A 21,840-nucleotide genomic window follows, 5' to 3' on the forward strand; every position below is an offset into this window, starting at 1 on the left:
TCAGTGCTGATCAATGCTGATCAATGCTGATCAATGCTGATCAATGCTGCTGTACGTTACGTACGTTGTACAACGTACGTTGTATGTTTCGCTATATGTTACTATGCGTTAACTCGTGCCTCTGGTCTAGCCTGCACTTACGCCGCTGCGCAAGGGAAAGTGCAAAGCAGTACCTCAGGTCCCACAGGTGCACAGCGCTGCYGCCCCACTGCCAGGCAAGCTGCTCCACGGCTCCCAAACATCCGTGGTTCCTTCCTTAGCTCCATCGCTTCTGAACATCCATCGTTCCCTCCTTAGCTCCATGGTTCCTGAACGTCCTCCACCTCCTCGCTGGCTCCATCACTTCTGAACGYCCATGGTTCCCTCCTTAGCTCCATCACTAAACCCACCGGAGCGTCCTGGAGGAAGGAGACAGCCATGAGCTTTGAAACGCCCAAGAGCGGGAGCGGAAAGCAGGAGATCTGAGCGTTCAGCTCCGGCAAGGCAATAAAAGGCAATACTGAATCCCAGGACCCTGCAGTCCAATCCCACAGAGCATTAGCAACATCCCAGTGGAGTCCACCACTATCAGCAGCTACTTCCTTGGCTTGGGGGGCGGAAAGTCAATAGGAATTTGAAGAAAAATCRAAGGCTGTATCAAGAGCAATGTACTGTGAGAAAATCATTTCTGCTCTGCCTGAAGGGCCTGGAAACCCCATTGCTGTTTGCTTTAATGAAAACTGAGTAATCTTAGCCCTCGAGCAGCAGTGAAGCTGCAGAGAGAAATACAGAGAAATTGGCATTACACTGCCTCGGAGAGAAGGTATCTCTCAGAGAAAGATGTGTCCCTTCTGCAGGGAGAAAGCTGGAAAAATGAATAGCCTCCTGTTAGTCTGCCGAGAATGAGGTTAAATGCAAAAGTGGACCCCAAAATGGAAGCTACGTGTTACCAGGAGGATGGTTTCGGTGAGCAGGCTCTCCTTGGCAGTGCTGCACGTGGTCACTGCCCCGCAGGCCACGCTGGGCGAGCAGGACACCCTTCACGTGAGAAACACGGGCAGGAATCAACACTTCACAGCCCCTTCAGCCACCCTGCCGGCAACAGCAGCCCTTCACTGTCTGTTAAGGAGGCTGAAGCTTGGCTGKTTTTTTTTAACATTATGTTTAAGTGTGTGCTTGAAAGGCCTGGGGAGTTACCTGCACCTCTGCTGTTATCTCTGTGTGGCTGAGATGCAGTTTTCCAGGCTGTCCAGCAGAATGCCACAAGGAGCGATGAAGTGTCACGCTGAAGCTCTCAGATCACACTCCTCTGCTGTTCTGCAAAAGCACTACATCTTAAATCCCAAACACAGCTATCCCCACCGCTGAGCCTCCCTAAACCTATGAACCCCTGATTCTAGATGTATCTACTCCTCTTACCTCCACTTACCTCTAAAAAATCCCTGCTCCTCCAGCAGCAACAAAGCCATCTCCAGGCCCACTTCCCTCCCATCCCTGAGCAGCCCGTTGGACTCAGGGCGAATCCCCAGGAGGCTGCCGGGTGGGAGGGAGCGTGTGGGCAGGAAGATCAAGACCCAGGAGGGACCAGTCAGGATGGTTCCCGGAGTTCCTCAGAACTCACAGGGAGCACCTCTTAGGCTCAGTCTGAAAAACGCCACCTTAAAAGCATCTGGGGGACTTTTTGCCGTTGTTTTTCCCATGGAAAAGCTTTCTAATTTCCTATCTAAATCTGCTCATGGACAGCTTTTAACCAATATGTTCTTGTGCCAAAGCTTTTTTTTTTTTTTTTTTTTTTTTTTAGTTAAATCCTTGTTGATTTTATTCCCTCAAATTTAAGATCCTGTCTCAGCATGTGCTCTACAGACTACACAATGGGGAATCTTTGCAGTCTCTCTCCTGTGAAGCGCATCCCTCAGCAACTTCTCTCTGAATGTATTTAATTCTGAATTAAGCCTTCCTGACTATTCCAAGTGAGGGCTTTCTAATACCCTGGGGAACTTTCAGAGCTATCAGACACACCTCGAGCTCTCCTACCCTAAGGCCCCCCGCTAGCTACCCTTTCAGTCTTATTTTTCTTGAGTCAAAATGACAAAACTTTATCTTGATTTAATATTTCTTATTGATGAGCTCCTGGACTTACAGCCAGAAGTTACTGTTGCAACTTAAATCASGGCCTTACAACCAGTATGAAATGTCATCCCATTTCCATTATCTCACGTGCCAAGGCCATCCTTCACTCCAGCCCGCCTTCACACAGCACTATGATCACTCTTCACCTGCAACGCTCTGCTTGGGAGGTCCTTTAATGAGGCCAGGAGCAGACAGGGGGCTACAACTCACACCCACCGTTCCTGGGACACAAAAACAAGAGCTGCAGCCCCGGGTCAGATACACGAGGGCAAATATTGCTCTAGATAATTATCCTCTGAGGATACCCCAAGCCTCTGCAACACCTTCCTCCACTACAACAAGGTCATGGTCTGATTGAGGACTTAGAAACTAAGGACCCCAAGTCAAACGACAAGCCCAAATACGCTGCCAAGCTCACCCACTTCATCTCCCAAGAAGCAGCTCCCTCTTTAACTGCTAAAGAAGTCTTCAAAGGTTTCCCAGGGAGAAGAGATCACAGCACAAGACAGCCACACATGCACCCCCTGCCTCACACCCACTCAGGAACTCACCTGGACACAAACCTGAGTCCTGCCCTGAGGTTGCAGACTCCCATCCTCAAGACAGCAGCACCCAGGCATGTGTGCACACATACAAAAGCAGCCCTGCCAGCTGAACGGGGATATTTCTAATCTCCCTGGGGAAAACAAGCTTGTTTTGAAGCGGGTGTTTCAAATTTCAGTAGTTTTTGTGTCTGTCTTGGGCCCGGAGGAACTCCTTCTCAGCTGCTGCAAGTCTCACCGTGCCTTCTGAGGAGAACAATAAAATATCAGTATCTACTGAAAGTCTGAGACCGATACCCACACGTCACGCTGCGATGCCATTTCTGCCTTGCTGTTATCCCCAAACACACTCTCGGCTGGTGCCTTCTGTGCAGAGGTGTCCGTGGAGGTGTCGAGGGGCTTGGAGCCCAGCTTCCCATAGAGGCACCTGACATGTCCCACCCGGCCTCAGTTTCCCTAACGGCCTCACCTGGGTCTGCACCGCCCACGGGCCCTCCCTGAATGGCCCACGCACTGTATATAAACCCAGCCTGGGGGCCTTGCTTTTCATTTCTGCTCTTGCAGTTGATGATTTTTGGTAGTTTTGTTGTKTTATAGGGTGTGTTTAGAGTTTTATTTTATCATGTGATCTTTGTTATTACTGATTTTGTGAAGGTTCTGGTTGATTATAGGACTTATATAAAGTGGTGGACAGGTTTTAGCTTCTGTTAAGGTAATGTGAAATTGTATTTTTGTTTTTCTTTTCCTTCTGGCTTTGGGTTCTGTCCTTTCTGAGCATTATTTTTTTTTTTTAGTTTTGGTTTGCCTGATATGTTTGTGTTTAAGCTAGTAGCAACCAGTTGTATGGAGCTTCTTTCTCTCTGTCTAGCTGACTACAGTGTGCCTTTATATATGACTATTAAACACTCCTTTGCCAGTAACTTAGAAATGTCACTTTGAATGGCAAATAAAGGGGTTTCAGGACCATTTACTAGTTGCTTCAAGTTCTTTAAGGCTTTTATTGTTYTTTTCATTATAGTCTGGGGTGAAGGGCTTTAATTTGTTATTTCTGTAACATGTGAGGGCAGTATTTTTGAGACCTTGAAAACCAGGAGTAGAGGAAGGGTTTTCTTGCAGGTTCAGTAGAGTTGTGGAGCCCTCCCGAGGGCTAAGCAAGGAAGAAAGAGATGAGGGTGTCTTCAGTGTGTCTAGCTTAAGAGCTTCTTAGCTCATCTGACAAGTGAGCTGGGTGTTCAAGGTGGGGCCAGGGTGGTGACTCCCATGGCTTTTGGTTATGGGGAGTGTGGGAAGGGGAGCTGCTCACAAGCTGCTCTCTAGCTGGGGGACCTCAGGGCTCCCAGYACTTAGCTTCCTCATCAGCAGGCTTATAGGAAGCAGGGAAAAGACAAAGAGGAAAAACCCTGCTTGCCTAAACCTATTTGCTCACCTATTTACAAKCAGGCAATTTCCCCCAAGCTTTTTTGTCTGATTAAGAATCTACTTGTGCTCTAGGTTTAGGAAGGCTTGAATTACTGGAGCTCAGTGTGTGCTGTGAGTCTGAGGGCTATGCTGTGCTGGGAAGGCTGTACTGCCTGCCCCAGCTGTACATCTCAGTGCAGAGCAGAGGACTGGCAGTTGGGGAGATGCCTGTTGCATGCTGACCCTATTMAAGCTTTTGAGGGCACAGGGAGTTTGGAGCTCTCTGTGCTGAGCAACATATGTGCAAAATAACTGTAATGTGCAGCCTAGGCCCCCCTCTAAAAGGTGGGAGGAAAGGGGGTGGTGACAGCCCTGGTGGGTATTAGTGCCTGCAGCCTGCCCCTGGGCTGCTGCTCCTCCATCCCTCCCCTCTGCTGCCTCCTCCCCATGCTGGGCAGGCAGCACCGGCAGCAGCTGCTGCCTCTGCTCTGCCTGGGGCTGCAGATCTCTCTGTGCAGGAGCGGTGCGGGGCTGCCTTCCTCTTCCTCGTCCTGGGCTGGGGTGAGCGCTGGCTGCTGTGGAGCCTTGGCACTGTAAGTGGGGCACCTGCCCCAGTGGGATGGGGGTGGCTTTCATGTGGGTCAGGGTGTCATCCTCCYTGCTGCAGCAGCAGAGGGGGAACTGGGGTGGTGTGTGGGGGTGTTGCTCTGGGGCAGTGCCTGTTTGAGCACCCTGGGGGTGATGCCAGGGCAGCAGGGCACCCCTCCTGCMCACAGGCACGGGAGGACTCCTCTGCATGCTGCTCCTGCTGACCCAGAGGGTGCAGGACAGCACTGCTGGTCTGTCCATATGCTGCTTGGGTCATGCAGGGYGGCAGGAAATGCTTCAGACCCAAAGGAAGATCCTTCCCCCTGAGGGTATGTGGGAGCAAAATGGGCARTACAGGAACAGCGTTAAGCCATTATTTACTTAGCTGCTGCTGAAAGTGCTGCTCCAAGTGCAGCGACCACTTAATCCCGCTACGGAGCTCTAGATCTTCTACATGTGAAGAAGGCATTTCTCAAGATTAAGCCCACTGCTGGGATAGTGTGGCTCCTGGTGTCATTTGTGTAACTTGATTAGCTTTTGGGCTCACCAGCTGCAATGAYTGTTAGCTTTCAAGAGCTCTGATTCTATCTTAGAGAGCACTTCTCAAATGTTGCCTGTTAGCAGAGGAGACTTGTCTTTTACACAGCAATATGCTGAATATCAAAGCTATTTTTTCAGTGCAATGTAATGAGGTTAATGCATGTCTGGGTTGTGTTAAATGTCCTTTTAGTGCTCTCTACCTGTAGCAGTCCAGAAGGTAAAACTGTTTCTTAGTTGTGTAGCTAAACATGTGTACATGGATACAGGAACATAGTCTTGATTTTCAAGTTGGTGATAAAGGGAATCTGTTTTGAAGCACTTGTTAATCATTTTAGATATTATGTCAGAAGTTAATTCAATAACAGCTAGCTTGTGTCAGCTTTTGAAAGGGTGACTTAAAACTTTGTTAGGACTTTTAGTCACTATTTTTTTAAGCTTAAAACTAGTTGACTACACAAATGGGTAAAGTGGGGAAGTTGGGTGTCTTTTCTCCAACTCTAAACTATATATTTTTTTCTGAGTAGAAGTTTAAAACATGCACTCTGTTGCTGGTGCCAAATGCAGTAGAAGGGGCTCTTCATCATTTGTATAAGTGGTAATCAAATGAAATCAATCAAATGCTTTGAAAAGGAATCTTTTTTTAAGGCTTGCACTTACAAACTTAGAGGATGGAACTGCAGGCTAGATGAATCTGCTTTCTTCCAATTTTGTTGGCAGAGAAAAAAACTGAACTGTTTTTTTGTGTTCATGAGGCAGAGCAGGGATGCACTAATGTAAAACCATATATAATGGATGTATGTAGATATTCACCCCATTTTGTGACTATATTGGTAAAATTTCAACTAGTACAGCAATTTAAGGTCTTGTATGTTAAAGGCTGAGTTTGTGCTATGAAAATTTGATTAAATGATTTATTAGTATATCTTGCATGGTTGTGTGCATGCTGCACACCCATGTAATGGGCTTTTCTTGCTTTGCTTGAATAGGCAGCTCTAACCATCCACCCCTGTGCTGATYCCCTGGGGCTGCCAGGGTGGTGATGTACAGCAGTCCTGTTGTCCAAGGGACCCACAGGTCTATATGGAGGACTGGGAAAAGTGGACAGCAAACTACCTGGGGTGGTGTGGTTTTTCTTAATACAAGAGCTGCTAAGGGTCTCCCAGGGGAGAAACAGGATGATATGGGGAGCAAAAGCCAAGTACTGAGATCCTGGGCTGTTCCTTGTCTTCTGCACCTTGTTTGTGCCCAGGGTCTGGCAAATGTCAATTGCATTAGAGTTCAGCTGCTTTCAAAGCCTTGCTCTAGTCATCTTGAGGTCTGTTTTTCATTTATCAAGCTAGCATCACTTGGTGGTTTCYCCATGAATAAAGATGTACATGAAAACAGACTCTGATCTTGCATTTCCTTTGCCAGTTAGGGCACTAGTATTCATAGACACATTCCTGCTAAGAACTAAAAGGGGATTGTCTGCCCTGTTTCTGCTTATAGAATGGAGCAATTTCAAACATACGCCACTTGAAGGGAGGTGTTTGCACCAGGATGCCTGAACCACTGACKCGCTCAACATCCTCAATTGCCGTGAACTGAAGGCAGCAAGAAGAGCTTCATGTTAATAAGGTGACCATCTTGTTCCTATAAGGGTAAATAGTTGGCAGACTACCTAAAGCCTTTATTAACAACCTTAGAGAAGTGATTATATCATTCTACTTGAGACTACTGTCTGTGCTTAAACTTAACTTAGAGTAAAAGAATGAAATCACTTATGAATTTTGATATTTCTACCTTAAGCTTGTAGCAGAAAAAGAACTGTATGTTCATCATTTTATAGTATATGGAACCTATTGAGCAGTTCAAGCTTTCTGAGGCCACAGGTAGAAAGGATTTAGAGTACTGCACTACCATATTACTTCTCATCTTGCTGAGAAATCACTGTTGCAGTTGAGCTGTTGGCTTTAATGCAGTGATACTGCTCAGTTTCAGCAGCCATTAAAAATGGAACTTGAAAGCCATAGGGCTGAAGCATTCATTTAAATGCTACTAGTTGCCAGGTGACCCTAGTCAATAGGATTAGAAGGCTCTTATTTTGTTCATGCTTTGTTGATAAAACCTAGGTTGCTATAGTAACTTCCTAGTAGCAATATTGTGATACAATTGATTTAGGTTATGGTATTCAAACTGGTTTTGAATGTATACCTTAATATCCCATGGAATAATAGGTCATTCAGAATGAAAGGCTGTAAATGCATAGACAACTGCAGCCAGGAATAATTGGTCTAACYGCTTTGTCTCTTGAAACCAAGAGCTCAAGGAGTGGAAAGGATTTGAACTCTATGGATTTAAGTGAGTTTARGATTTCTGTGCAGGTTTTAGATGAATTCTGGGGTCTGTTTTTGCATTGCTGCAASTAATTCACAGTAGGTACAGGCAGTAATACCTTGGTAGGTAGTTTCACTAACCACTTGGTGGCTTGTTTTATAAAACTAGCCTAGTGTTAATTAATGAGCTAGAGGATCATCAAGAGTGTAGACWATAAAGCAGGACACCTTACCATTTTACTGGACAGCTTCTGGGTGCCTTTGTGTTACCTCTTGAGTCAGATGTCACTCRGGCCTCATGGAAAGCATGTCTTTTACCTGGAGTGGGGGGAATAAACGATTAGTGTGGCCCTGTGGGGAATAGTTTATATGTTACGACAGGACCTCTAAGTATAAAACTTAAGTGTGGCAGACTGCAAAAAGGAGAGGAAGCCAGGTGTAATATGACCAATATGTAAAATGCTAATCTCTATCAGAGGCACCACACAGGGTGTTACAAGGCAGGATTAGAAGATGACTAATAATCCATGGTAGATAATCCCATGCCTGGTGATTTTGGTGGAGTGAGATGCTTGTGGCTGGCACTGGCCTAATCTGTGTGCATGATGTGAAAGGAAAACTGAACGCAAGTACTTCATTTAAAGGCTCATGCCTGGTGAACTTGTTGAGTGTGGAGCAGAAACACCCTGCAAGTAGTTTAGACCTGGGATGCTATTTGGAGATCTTTTCAAGCATGTCACCTGTTCTGTAACTCAGAATAAATTATGTATGATGGCAAGTCTCCCCAAAAGCAGTACTGGCACTGCTTCTGGCTGAGGGCAAGCCAGGYTGGTGGTTGTTGCTCTAAGCCTCCCTGCTACTTGTAACAGGCTTTCTGTGGAGAAAAGGGGTACAGCTGCCTCTTCCCAAGGGTTTTCATGAAAACATGTGCTCTTTGTTCCCAAAAATCTATTTTAAGTAGATGCCTAGAAGAGTATCTGTCTCTGTAATTTCSATCTTGTTGCTGTAAGGGGTGGCCAAAACTTGAAGCTTACTATATTGTTAGCCTTATGTAGAAACACTTTTAGACCATTTGTAGACACACTTGTGATCTCTATGTGGAAGAGGATTGTAATATCAAGGGGTGTGTGTGTCTCTATATGTAGAGAGGACTCTAACTTCAGAAATGCATATATTCCAGATGCTGTGTTCTATGTCTTCATGCCTTTTTAGAATAAAAACTGGAATTTCTATGCCAAAATTGATTCCAATAGAATCATTAGGTTGTTCTTGCTCATTTTGCCATGATCACTTGTGTTGCCGTAAAAGGGGGTCGGCATGCCTYGTCCGCTAGCTGGACTGACCTGGGGTTATTTGTGCCCCAGGGCCATAGAGCACTGACACCAATGTGGAGGATGCAGCAAATGGCTTTTATTGCGTAGTTCAGTTTGCCTAAATACTCCATTTGAAATGTGCGTACTCACCTACTGCCCAATCGGGACACTAATTTCAAATTTTTGCCTTGTATGGCATGGGGTTATCAGTAAACTGTCTAAATTAATTATGCACCTAACTCCCGTGACATTGAGAGATCTTCTGAACGCCATGCCCTGTGYTCTATGCCCTATGCTACACTAGATCATCTACTTTTGCTAATCTCTCTACCTTATTAAGTCCTAAAAACACAAAAACTCCTACCCACTTGTACACTCATTTTTTCAAATACTGTTTATATGTGTTATCCTGGTACAGACTTTTGGCTAGCAAGTCATAATTTTAGCTAGGAAAAAGGAGGCTGGGAAAGATGAGAAACACTCAGGTTAGCCTTAGCTAGTAACTCTAGATAAAAGATCTTTCTGGGTGAATAAGGAACTTTACAGTGATTTAAAAGCAGATAGGAGGTAATGAGAAAAGAAACCAAATTTTATCACTTGTACTTAACATGTACTACCCTTGCTGGCTTTTAAGGTTAGTGTTTCGATTTGTGGTAGAAGTATTCTAGCAGTTGCCAGGCAAGGTGTTAGAAGCACTATTTGCAGGCTTCGTGCTTTTTGTTGAACTTGATGCTTGTATAAGGAAAGCTATTTTTTGACCACATGGCTTGTTTCACCCTATAGCCTGTAGCAAAAAGAACTTGCTAATGGATCAGATGGCTTGTCTTTGTCAGATGTGGGTGACTAAAATGAATTTAACAGGGCAGGGGAAGGGGACCAGCTTGGTAAGCAGGGTAAGGAATGGCCTTTGGTCACAGGCTTTGATTGCCTGCTTCTGCCAGGGATATGCTTGCTTCCTCTTCTACTTGCCCAATTTTTGTTCTTCCTTTGAATACACCAAATGATGCAGGTGTCTGCAGGAGCCACTGAAGTGCAGAGTGTGAACCTGCACATTAGGTGGGGTGGCTAAGCCCTGTGGCTTGCCCTCGAGCCAATATTTAAGGGCCACGGATGGCAAATCAGCCCCCGTGCCAGAAGGTTGCTAATGGGGAGTCCCATCTCCCCTCAGTGGGAGCTGCGTGCTGCAGAAAGCCTGGAAGCAAACASTTAACCGCTCCCCTACCCTAACCCAAAGCACTTAGTGCTAAGTGCTCACTGGAGTGCCTCTCCACTGAAGGGGAAAATCTCAACCAGTCTAGGCTACAGTTAGTGGAGTCTTGAGCCAATTTCCTATGATGGATGAGAAGCTGCTACTTAGATTTGGTCTCTGGAGGTCTAAATCGAAATTGTTTAACTTTAGTTGATGGCTCTTGACTAATGCAGTTGAAAAGCATGTTATCTCTACTGAAATTGCCAGGTAATGACTTGCTAAGAAAAAAATGGACCAACTTGTCAGTCCTGAGGTTGAAAACTATTCKAAGTAGGGGACCAAGGAGCAGTAAAGGGCAGCTCTGCAGCTGTCTCACAGGAGTGACGGACTKGTCTTTGCTCTCCCTAGCTAAGGTAGCTGATAAATACGTACTTATCTAAAGGGTATGCTAGAGCTCTTGGCAGACGCTGTTCATCCTGCTGCATTTGGCTGTGTTGTGTGTGTGTGTGTCTGTAAATATTGCTCTTGCTGCAGTAGTTTTGTCCTGCAGTACCGTTGGTGAAGACTAACTGCTGAGCAGTAAAGATGCATCAGATTGATCTAAACTCTTGTCACTTCTCTCCTGTATGCATCTGTCTAAGAAGCTCATTACTGTACCTCTGTACTCTGCAGTCATGCCTGTGAAGGTCTTCATGTCCTGGAGCTGGAGCCACCCTGTTCTAGGTGGAGTGATAGACAATACTACAGACATGCTCTGATGGGGCATCCTTCACACCGCCTCATGTATTTAAGAGGGTACTAAACACTAAGCAACTTGCTGTAAATTTACAAACAGATATTTTCCCAAAATCCTTGTTTAGTATGTTACACTGCACTTAGGCCACTGAGGATATTAGGTTCATCTAACTAGATGCAGGAAGCATTATGATAGCTTGCCTTGCCTTGATAAGCACTGTGATGGTATTTCCTTAGATGGTACACATGTTGGTCACAGRTGTTTGCTTCTATCACAGGCTAGAGTATTGCTCAGGAGAGAGGTATTCACCTAAAGCTTCAGTATATGTTAATTAATCTGAGTAATTCAAGCCTTGTACTAATATATTATGCATCTTACATGCTACTCAGCTGAGTGCTTCCATGATTAATTTACCTCCTTTGCTCAGATGAGTGGTAGTATCATCCTTGTTGGCCATGCTGGTGCTGAAGGCAGGGAGAAGTCTGAAGAGGCTTTCCAGAAACTTCATTTCCTCTGGGAGTCATCTGAAGGAAGCTTTTGGAAAATGATGAAAGCCAGTTTTACACATGAAGGGTGCTAATACATGTGGTGAGTTTCTAGGCTTAAAGCAGCTGTAGGCTTGCTAAGTGTGCCTGTGCAGGAGGTCTTGCTTCATCTTAATCCAGGAAATAGTTGGCTAAGACTTTACTTAAAATGTAAAATGGACACACAGAAGATATGTTAAAGTACCAGTTGGCAAGCATTTAGCAACAGAGAGCAGGATTATAAGAAAGAAAATGCACTTYGTAATATAGATATACTCCTTCTCCAAGAATTTTGGTTTTATGCTTAGGTTAAGGTAATGTACGCAGCAATATACTTGCTCAGAGCATCTCTATTAGCAAAGCAAACATGCTTTTACCTTTGTACCCAAGAACCACTCATTACCTAATATTGAGAAAAAATTATGCTCTTTATTTCCAGCACAATGTCCTSTGCCTTTGATTACAAAAACCTGACAAGCTCCTGGCTCATATTCAACCTTTTCCTAAATAAGGAATTTATTTGGAGTTTCTTTGTGAGGACATGAATAGCAACTGTGCTTGACACAAGGAAGATAAATTACTACACTGTTTCTTAAGCTCTCTGCTAGTGCAGATCAGAAAACATTTAAATATAGCAAGGTTTTATTCTAAATTGTCATCAGCCTCATTCAGTGTGGTTTTGATAAATAAGACAATGTTTGTTGYACAAGCTCTATATTTCTACTTGGATTTCCTGAAGGAAGCGGAGTAAGACTTTATATATGCCCTAGAGGAAAAGGAATTTGCTGCTRTAAATGCCTTAACTATTGCAGTATGTTCTGAATTCCGTCTGACTAGATGTGCCTTTGACAAGAGGCTCCATATTTCTGGCTCAAGTGTGAGTAATAGACATCACAGGAACCAAGACTTGTCCTGTCTCTTGCAGGAATCTGACAATTTCCTGTCACTGTTAAGCCAGGGGAAAGTAGAAGTTTGGTTTTTAAACACTCAGACCAAGTCTTTTCTTGGGTCCCAGTTCCAACTCCCCAGGTAAGYGAGTGTCAGGGGTGATTAAACAACATGATTCCACTAGAAGAATTGTGCATGCAGCTTTAAGATGGGAACTTTGCCTATCACATCGCATTAAGAGGCAAGCTTGGTTTAGTTTTTCTTCATGGAACAACTAGATGTCAAAGACGAGAACGCTTTGATTTTAAATGCCTTTTGGAAAGGCTTTGACTCCATCTTCCTTAACTGAAAGCTGAATGACTGAGCATGTCCAATGCTATTTTAAGGTAATGTGATTTAGAGAACTTTTATGTAAAGTGTCTTAAACTGACATAAAAACAGGTCAACTAATTTCTGAAGTATCTTASACGTATTCCTCTTCAGACTGTGCTTGGCAATAAAATGTTTTGTTTATATAGAGGAGCTCTTTGTGTTTTTACTGGAGACAGTATGAACTATGAAACAGTTACTGCTCARCCTCAAAGGTTAATAAACCAAAATCTGCACAAAAATTTTAACTCACCAAAGAAGCAGTTCTCCCTGTTGCACTTGAAATAAAGCAAGCAGCTGCTTGGTTTCGCTGAGAACAGTAAGTTGCTCTACAACACGGTGTGTACATTGTTGGATCTGGTTCTGTCTCTCTGGCTCTTGATTCAAATCTGGGAGAGACAGCGAGGGGTCTGCTTACAGTGAACTGCAGCATGCCCCTTGCAAGAGACGTGCTGGGGCGCAATGATCCTAGGATAAGGGACTTGGATGAACAGTGAAAATGCAGAACATACTGCAACATCTTAATGGCCTCTTAAGTGAAATTGCTCCACCTCTTTCAGTTCTATCTTAATCATGATTTATAGTCTGCTGATCTTCCCTGTCTTCTAGGTTTATTTGGTGCCCCAACTGTTTCAAATGAAACATCATAGTTAACTCTTCCCTATTATTTGGTGCTTATCTTAGGTTCTCTAATTTAGTTGTACTTATAATAGGGTCTTTGCCACTGTCATGTTGTGCCATCCAATGCTGCATTCACTTAATGACTTGCTMTGAACAGTGGATCCTTGTGTGCAGTGCTGCTGTACAGGTACTTTTTCCCCAGACAGACCTGTGAAGTGCTCTCCCCTTGTCCCTGTTGAACAGCATTCTTGTGTTTAGCCTGGACTCCAGAAGGAATGACTTCTGCAGAAGTTAGTCCATAATTAGSTTTCTCCTCATATATTTCCTAATATCCCTTCCCTTTGAGCACATGCCCCTTCTTAAATGCAGAGATCACAAGTGACCATTTTCTGTTCTATTACTTCAATTTTGAGAAATGGTTACTAACAATACTTTAGTGATTTGGGAATATTTTGGGGGGGGGAGGGAACACATTGGCCTGCTCCTCAAATAGCTGCTCTGATCCATTGAATCATATGTCAATCCTTTCATTGCTCTCCTAATACAGTTACAGAATGAGGGACTTTTTTTTTTTGCCATCCCTCAGTAGCTCATCTCATTTTGCACCCTGGCTTTTCAGCAGAACAGAGCTTATTGCTCATGGTTTCTAAGAAATGTGTCTCCTTGACCCATTGTTAAGTATAGAGCTCAGGACAAGATAAATTTCATGATGTTTACCCTACTATACCTCAATTACCTGCTTCTGTTGATCATACCTCTGAAGTATCCTTGTTCTTGCCTTTTTTAGGCTTCTAAGGCCTCAGATTTCAAGACAACACTAAAAACGGGTTTGTGCAAGAAAAGGAGGGAGCTGTACTGCCTGTCTAGTGATTGTCAGAGTTGCTGTTTGTGGCCAGTATAAAAATGCATAACTACTGTGAACTTTTCTTGCCAAAATGCCAAATTAAGTCTCTATTTCCAATGGCACAGAATTATCCTTCTTGTGTTGTCAAACTTAACCGTGTCTATTTGCTTATGGGTGTTGTTACTGCAATTTTGACACTTTCAGGTTTGCATTTCTAAACCCAGACTGTGGAGCTGCRGTGTGTAGCTCTCAATTTCCAGGTTCCTCTGGGACACTTGTAAACATTTCAGCGCTGGTTATCTTTGATGTAATGCTAACAAATCAAGTGCCACAGGGAATGCCACAGCCTGATCAAATTACCATGTGAAAACTGATTACTTCTATATATTATCTTACATTTACATAATTTTCCTCTTACTGGATGACCAGGGCTTCTGTCTTCCATGCTGCTCTAGGTTATTTATCCTTTTCTCCTTTAGCTGGTGAGTATCTTCTCAAAACAAAAAGCATTCCCTTTGTTCTTCCTCGCATGCAATCTTTTTCCACCTTAGCTTTCATGTAAGAAAAATGTGTATACAACGCCATCTCTGTAAGCTGGAGTATTTGTAAAGCTAGGCCTGTTAACTTCAGCATTGGTGCCTTTACTGTGGCTTTAATTTCTACTTAGCCAGCAAAAGTAGATTTCCAAAAATCATCCTTTTTAAGGGATAAGGAAGTGCATGTTGCCTGATGTTTTCTAAAGACTTGGGATTGGTTGATTTACTACTCTTTGTTAAATCTTGGAAAACTGAAGGTAAGACTCACCAGCAGCTTCAGTTTTATGCTGATTGCACAGAGGAAAAAGCACAACTGTTTTCTTACAATTGCTTTTGCAGGCTGAGATGCAGTCATTAGCCAACAGAGCTCCTCCACTGCTATGGCTTACATGTAAAGAGGTATCAGAAGTCAGATTACCACAAGCATCTGCTCCATTTCTTTGTGTTTTATTTCCCTTGTGTTAAAACCAAGTTCCTGCTCGCTGTCAACACTAGCTGCCAAGAGAAGGGCTAAATCTAAGTACTCTTGTGCCTTTCACTTAACCAACATCAGAGTCAATAGCCGGGTTAAAAGCAAAACAGAGCTACAAATCGTATGTTGGTGTTGGAGATTCCTGGGCAAAGGTTTAGACTACGTCCTGTAGAGCCATGCCAAGGAGGAGACCTCATGCTCTCATTGAGCAGAAGCTGCTCCTCTGCAGAGTGCCTGTTAAAGAAATAAAAACGCCAACGTAACTGTCATCCAAAAGCTGGTGGTATCAGTGGACAGCAATCTTTTTTCACCACTGTTTGAAAGTGGCAGATAAAACAATGTGGCAGGGGGAACTTCAGTGCTCCTTGCAAGTTATTTGATGGCAGTCATAAATGTCAAGATCTCACTGTCAGTGTGCAATGGGAGCTAATAGTATTTCCATCTTATTTGTGTAATAAAGGTTAAAATTTAGTACAACTCAATATTTGAAGTAAATTGAGTGCTGCTTCTGGTATTCCTATAGGAATACAGAAGCACAAGAGAATAGCATAGCTTCTCTAGTTGAGCTCAAACACTAAGTTCTAAACTATTTAAGTTTGGGGCTTACAAATTCTTTATTCACCTTGAAGTGTGTCTTTCACATGTCTTTAGTGTACAATACAGCCTTGCTTTCTCTTTTCTCAAAGGAACAGATTTGTGAAAGCACTGCTACTACAACACAAGCCATATATTTTTGGAAGTTGAAATGGATATGATACATCCAGGAGAACATATTTGAAAATGTCTCTGCAGCTTTGTTTTTGTCTAATGTGAAAATATAAGATTTGCTTTGCGGAATTCTATGCTGTGAATGTGCAGACTTGGAGGAGATATTATCCACAGTTTATAAGGGGAAATTTCTGACAGGAAGGGATGATTTTCTTAACAGAATAGTGGAAGCTTGTAGCAGAGCTTGAAAATCAATTAAGGTGTCTTGCGTTTTACTACAATGCTTCATTTTTAAGCAGGGAAGTCAAGTCAGCAGTGGTCTAACAATTACATGCAAAAAACATTTTTGTAGTGAAATAGAACTGGATTAGTCTATGTCGATGCACAGAGTTTGGGTTTGTAACACCTGAGAAAGCTCTAACTTAATCCTTGCTTTTAACAGGTCATCAACCACACAGCTCCTTAAGTGCCAGATGACGTGTGGAGCAAGCACATTCCTCAAGAGACTTTTTTTTTGCTCTTAATGACTGTTTAACACGTCTTGTTTACCTGACACATCACAGAAGACCAGTTTTCATCCTTTGTTTGGGGAGAGAAGCACTTGATTATGCAATGTGCAGATACAGGTGTTGAAGACTCAGTGGTCTTAAGGGTCACTTYGACATACCCATGCTGTAAAATCAAGCTTGAAGTATTTTTTGGTGTTCATGCCTGGGAGTGCTCAGCATGTGGACTAACAAAGTAAGCCCTAAGGGAATGAGTAGATATAATAGCTTTTCACGTATTTTGAACACACTGTTCAAAAATCCAGTCCCATTTCTAAAAACGAATTTGAAACCTGCTATAATGACTCCTTAAACATTTTTAAGGCATCATACGACACAAGTAAGAAAATGGATGCAGCCCCTTCAACCGAGTGGCCTCCCATGTTCGTTTATAATGGCACATACAAGTACCTGCTCTTGGAGGGCAATGTCTCCTATGTAGACTTCTACCTCCATCAGCCTTCAGTGGCAGCTGTCTTCATCATCTCGTACCTCCTCATCTTCCTGCTCTGTATGGTTGGCAACGGTGTCGTTGGCTTCATTGTTCTGAGGAGCAAACACATGCGAACGGTCACAAACCTTTTCATCTTAAACCTGGCCATCAGTGATCTCCTGGTGGGAATCTTCTGCATGCCCACTACTCTGCTGGACAACATCATTGCAGGTAGCTCGGGTGGCTGCATGTGGCTGTAAGAGCTTAAATGTGTGTGGGGAGGCCTCCTACCTTTGTAACAGTAACTTCCACAAATCATTTCTTAATTCTGTTCCTGGTTTAAAGAACTAACCTTTTGAATAAGCTCTGGGGCAGATTTGGAGTCCTTGTATTGCCTTTGGCTGTAAGGGGCAAAGCCCTCCACATAATTCACCTCTACACTGGTTAAAAACCTTCATGGACCTCTTCAGATGCCTTGTAGCTCTGTTTATCCACCACAAAAACAGGGTGGTAGGAGGTGGCATAGCTTGGAGAGCATGACAGTTGGCACTGAATGTCATGAAGGATATCAGGAGGTCCTTCAAAGGTAATTTGAAGTGTTACTATAATTGATTTTTGAAGGACTCCGAGAAAGTGTTTCTACCTCATGATAGCTTACATTTTCTCTGATTCAATGGAAGCATTTGAGGTATCTTCAATTGTATTGTTCAATTACCTCTCCTGTGTCGAGTCCCCATTTTAAGCTGTAATTGCAAATCCTCGCTCTGCCGTTTTTTAGCATATCAGAAAGGCATTCAAAGTATTTAGCAAAACAGCTACTGGCCCAAAATCACCTTCTGTTTTCCTGACTGCCTCTGTCTCGCACAGCAAAGGGAATGTGTTGGCCTTGTGGAGTAATTTCTTCTTCTGTTTACCCCAGAGGAAGTTTAGTACTGCAGCTAGAGAAAACTTCCATGTCCTGTTCACTTCCAGGATGGCCATTTGGGAGCATGGTTTGCAAGATGAGCGGCATGGTCCAAGGAATCTCTGTCTCAGCTTCTGTCTTCACACTAGTTGCAATTGCTGTAGACAGGTAAGATGATACAGAGAAGAGAAACCGTTTTGTTCATCACCTTAAGGTGACTCAACCATGCTGAGGCTGATTCACTGATCCACACAATATTCCAACAGATAAAAGGTATTTTGCTCATAGCACCAGCAAAAGGAAGAAAAGGTGCTGGTGTCTAAAAAGCAGTTATAGTCATTTGCTACTCCATTTTTTATATCTTAAAAATGGTACAGCCAGGTTGTATTTGACTGCCTAATGTTGGTTAACTGCCCGGCTCTGCTGAGCCTAATAAGAGGCAGAAGAACCTACTTTGGTTACYGAAGTAGTGCTAGCAGGCTGGTAAGGAAACATGGTATAAAGAAAAGTAAACAACAAATGTGACTACTCTTGAGCCTTTTTATCAATGGAGCTCTTAAACTGAGCAATTAAGTAACTGGATTGCCTTATGCAGGATAAGGATTACATTTGTGGATTTTTTAAGCAGACAGTTTGGAAAGTGTAGGCATGTTTGCCTGTTTGAGTAAATATTCCTCCAGTGGCTTTTGTACCCAAGTCCCTGGGTGCCTTTGCTGCAGGTTCCGATGCATCGTTTACCCCTTCAAGCCGAAGCTGACGGTTTCGACGGCGGTTGTGGTCATCGCAGTCATCTGGATCCTGGCTGTGGCCATCATGTGTCCCTCGGCGGTCATGCTGCAGGTGCGGGAGGAGAAGCTCTTCAGGGTGATCCTCGGCCGCGGCAACGAAACCCGCCCCGTGTACTGGTGCCGGGAGGACTGGCCCGAGCCCGGCATGAGGAAGATCTACACGACGGTTCTGTTTGCCAACATCTACCTGGCTCCCCTGTCGCTCATGGTGATCATGTACGCGAGGATTGGCATCGCTCTCTTCAACACGGCTGTGCCAGCGGCGGGAAAACACAGCCAGGAGCAGCGGCACCTTGTGTCCAAGAAGAAGCAGAAAGTCGTCAAGATGCTCCTCGTCGTGGCTTTGCTTTTCATGCTGTCCTGGCTTCCGCTGTGGACTCTGATGATGCTCTCTGACTATGCTAACTTGTCTGATATGCAGCTGCAAATCATCAACATCTATATCTATCCCTTTGCTCACTGGCTGGCCTTCTTCAACAGCAGTGTCAACCCCATCATCTATGGCTTCTTTAACGAAAACTTTCGCCGAGGTTTCCAGGCAGCCTTTAAACTTCAGCTCTGTTGCAGAGAGGTGGTTCACAAGGAGGTCWACTCAAAGCGAGGCCAAAGCAACGTGATCTTGCCAATAGCTAACTACCAGACACCCCAAGGTGCAGCTGGCCAAAATGCTAAGGAGCAAAGAAATCCAATTAGGGAAGGAAAATGGATAAATAAGCAGCAGGATTTGGTGATGGAGGATCTGTAAGAGTCCTCCTGCAATGGGGTTAAGTGAAACTTGCTATGAACTATATAAATGATTTATGCCTGGCAGGGTTTGTTTATTGCGGTGGGAAATTCATACTCTGTAAGACATGGCTGACAAAACCAAGATATGCCAATATGTTTCTGTTGAGAAGAAGACATGCAGCTTGGGTAATATCTGATTCTTTGATAATGAGCAGAACTCAAATTCTGCCGTTATTGTTACTGATTCACATTAAAACTCTCTATCCTGCTGTCAGGGGAGTCTCACTCTTTCCAGATGGGAATGGAGCTAAGATCTGATTAAAATGTGTTTACCTTTGACTTATCCTGATGTAAGAGAAAAAATAAAATATGGTTATTGACTCAGATACATTTATGGCTGATAATGATAAAGAGAATACTTGTCTACTTACTTTTAAGAATTTGGCAAAGTGGGCTTAAACCATATTTATGGATAAATGCATCCATCTTCAACAGGGAAAGTTATCTGTTCCTAATACATGTGCACAGTTTTAATACAGCCTGGCCTTGGAGCTGCATCATCCCTAGGGACTTGTCCATGATGAACGTGGCTGCCCAGGAACCCCTGTCATGCTGGCCCAGGGATTCTCTGCAGTTCCCAGGATGGAGAGATCCATCTTTCCATGTACTGTTGAAATGAGAAATAATTGTATCTGTCCATCAAGATATTCACTCATTCTGGATGCTAATTTGAGTCTACTTTTACTGAACTAATATAGCAAGTCTAATCCAATCATTCTCTTCTTTATTTAACATGCCACACTTGCCTGCGTTCAGCAGGGGGTCCTCCTTGGCACTGCTGCATGGGTTGCTTCTATGAAGCCTTAGCCTGTTCTTGGAATTTGTCAATCTGTTATTTGATCTCATTAAGTCAAACATGAGAGAGAAAGTATTCATTTGTGAACTGAACTCATCAATCTCCAGGTCAACACGTAGCTGCTGTACTCGTAGTGCTTATGCCTGGACATTTTCTATAGCAACTGTTTTGCAAATAATATCTAGAAAGTAAGCATCTCAGGTGGCATTTGACTTATTCTCATTTCCAGTTGTTCACTTGCTTAATTTTCTGATATTGATTACTGCTGTAGCTTGAAAAAATGTCTGAAAACTTGAGAAATAAAAGAATACAAGTTGCTTTCATGCTGTGTTTTTGAGGGGATCTCATTCTGTTTGGTCTGGGGGCAATTCACCCAAGAGGACAGCAACTTCACGACCAGGGTGAGAGAGAACATCTCTCAATCTACAGGAGACTTACAGCAACCCCTGAGGCATCTCACGGATGTTCTTGAAGTCAAGGAGTGGTCCAGGTCAGTGCCACACGTGCTTACTGTCTCCCTTGTTCAACAGAAAGGCGAATTATGCACCGCTCTGCCTGTCCTGTCTAGTGCCTGTGGCACAGGAGACCTATTGCTGCAAACACAGATTCTTCTGGTGAAGAACACGCAAGTCTAAACCCTTTCATCCATTCTGTTTTTGAGTTCGAGGCCTGGACCAGCAGCCAGGGTCTGAAATATAGCAACAAAAAACCCCATTTGGCAAATGGCAAAGCTCCATTTGCAAGTGAGGTAGGAGCACTATGCTCTTTAAAAATCAGGTTAAATGTATGCGGCCAGCTGGCTGGTACGCAGTTGGAGGTCATGGCATCTATTGTCATTTAATAAGCAATGACATTTAATAAGCTAACAGTAGAGACAGCCTGCTCTTGCAGGAGGTATATTTTCCAAAAAACCTTTTGCCAAAGACATGATTAGAGGTATAGACCAGACAACTTCCTGAGGTCCCTTTCAACGTGGGTTATTCTGTATGATTCAGCAAAGCTTGGAGACTATTATTAAATGTAAGTATACGCTTGTCTTCCAGTTCAGCAAACTACTCCCAAGCGTGCTCAAATGTCAATCCCACTTAAAAATTCCCCTAAGTGCCTGTCCAGCTCAGGCTGGTATTCCTGGAGATGACGTTAGCATTTCCCTCTGGGACAAGGATTCTGAAGTAGAAGCCATTAAGTTGTTTGCCTTTGCTGGAGACAGACCTGTGTTACATGTGGAAATTACTCTTTAAGGACAATTACAAAATCAAAATGTTTGCTTTGCTGAAATTTAATTTCAAAAAGCTTTCACAATGCAAGCTCCAGATGCAACCCCCAGCACTGCCTTGTAACTATGTATACCAAAGAGCATTAAAAAGATGAAAGAAAGCACTTAAAGCAGGATTTTATCCCAGATACGCTGTCGGATGGAGTAATTAGGCTTTGGGAGAGGGATGATTTGAGCAATGCAAAGAAAAAGAAAAGAAATTTCTAAACCGGGAGAGCATTTAAGGTTGCAAGGAATGCATTTCCTAATCAAATATACAGCTATCAACTTTTTCCCACTTGCTATACTTAAAAGGTACATCACTAATCTAAATTCATTAAACATCTCTTGTCCTCTGGATTCCTGACAACATCTCGCACAATTAATTATTTTGTGTGCTTTTCTTTAAATTGCAGTGAAAGCAGCAGTAATGAAAAGGTGGTCGGTTTGGTTCTATGATTCACCACCAACCACTCACTGAAACTTCCCCGAATATTGGGCAGGCAGTTTCATCATAAGAATCGAAGCTTTATCAGTTCCGGCTGTTTTCAAGACATATCTCGATTTCCCCTCACTGTGTGAGCACAGAGCATCTCCCAGTAGGAACATTTCAGGATTGTTCTAAAATTTGACTGGCCTTA

At 43.5% G+C, this 21,840-nt stretch overlaps 1 protein-coding gene across 2 annotated transcripts; it reads left to right on the top strand.

Annotated features, from left to right (window-relative positions):
* The first annotated feature begins 3,223 nt into the window (after positions 1 to 3,223).
* Positions 3,224 to 20,195, top strand: NPFFR2 (neuropeptide FF receptor 2). Of its 2 annotated transcripts, none has more exons than XM_026042551.1 (5): positions 3,224 to 3,363; positions 6,666 to 6,794; positions 16,135 to 16,901; positions 17,643 to 17,742; positions 18,294 to 20,195. In XM_026042551.1, the coding sequence occupies exons 3-5, from the start codon at positions 16,586 to 16,588 to the stop codon at positions 19,105 to 19,107; spliced, it is 1,230 nt and encodes a 409-aa protein (XP_025898336.1). In that variant the 5' UTR covers positions 3,224 to 3,363; positions 6,666 to 6,794; positions 16,135 to 16,585; the 3' UTR covers positions 19,108 to 20,195. The 2 variants fall into 2 exon arrangements, with proteins under 2 accessions (XP_025898336.1, XP_025898337.1); XM_026042552.1 differs by lacking the exon at positions 3,224 to 3,363 and adding an exon at positions 4,582 to 4,642.
* The last annotated feature ends 1,645 nt before the right edge of the window (positions 20,196 to 21,840 follow it).

The sequence above is a fragment of the Nothoprocta perdicaria genome, unplaced genomic scaffold (genome assembly GCF_003342845.1).
Source record: "Nothoprocta perdicaria isolate Ctin4 unplaced genomic scaffold, notPer1 scaffold_307, whole genome shotgun sequence".
Classification (NCBI taxonomy): domain Eukaryota; kingdom Metazoa; phylum Chordata; class Aves; order Tinamiformes; family Tinamidae; genus Nothoprocta; species Nothoprocta perdicaria.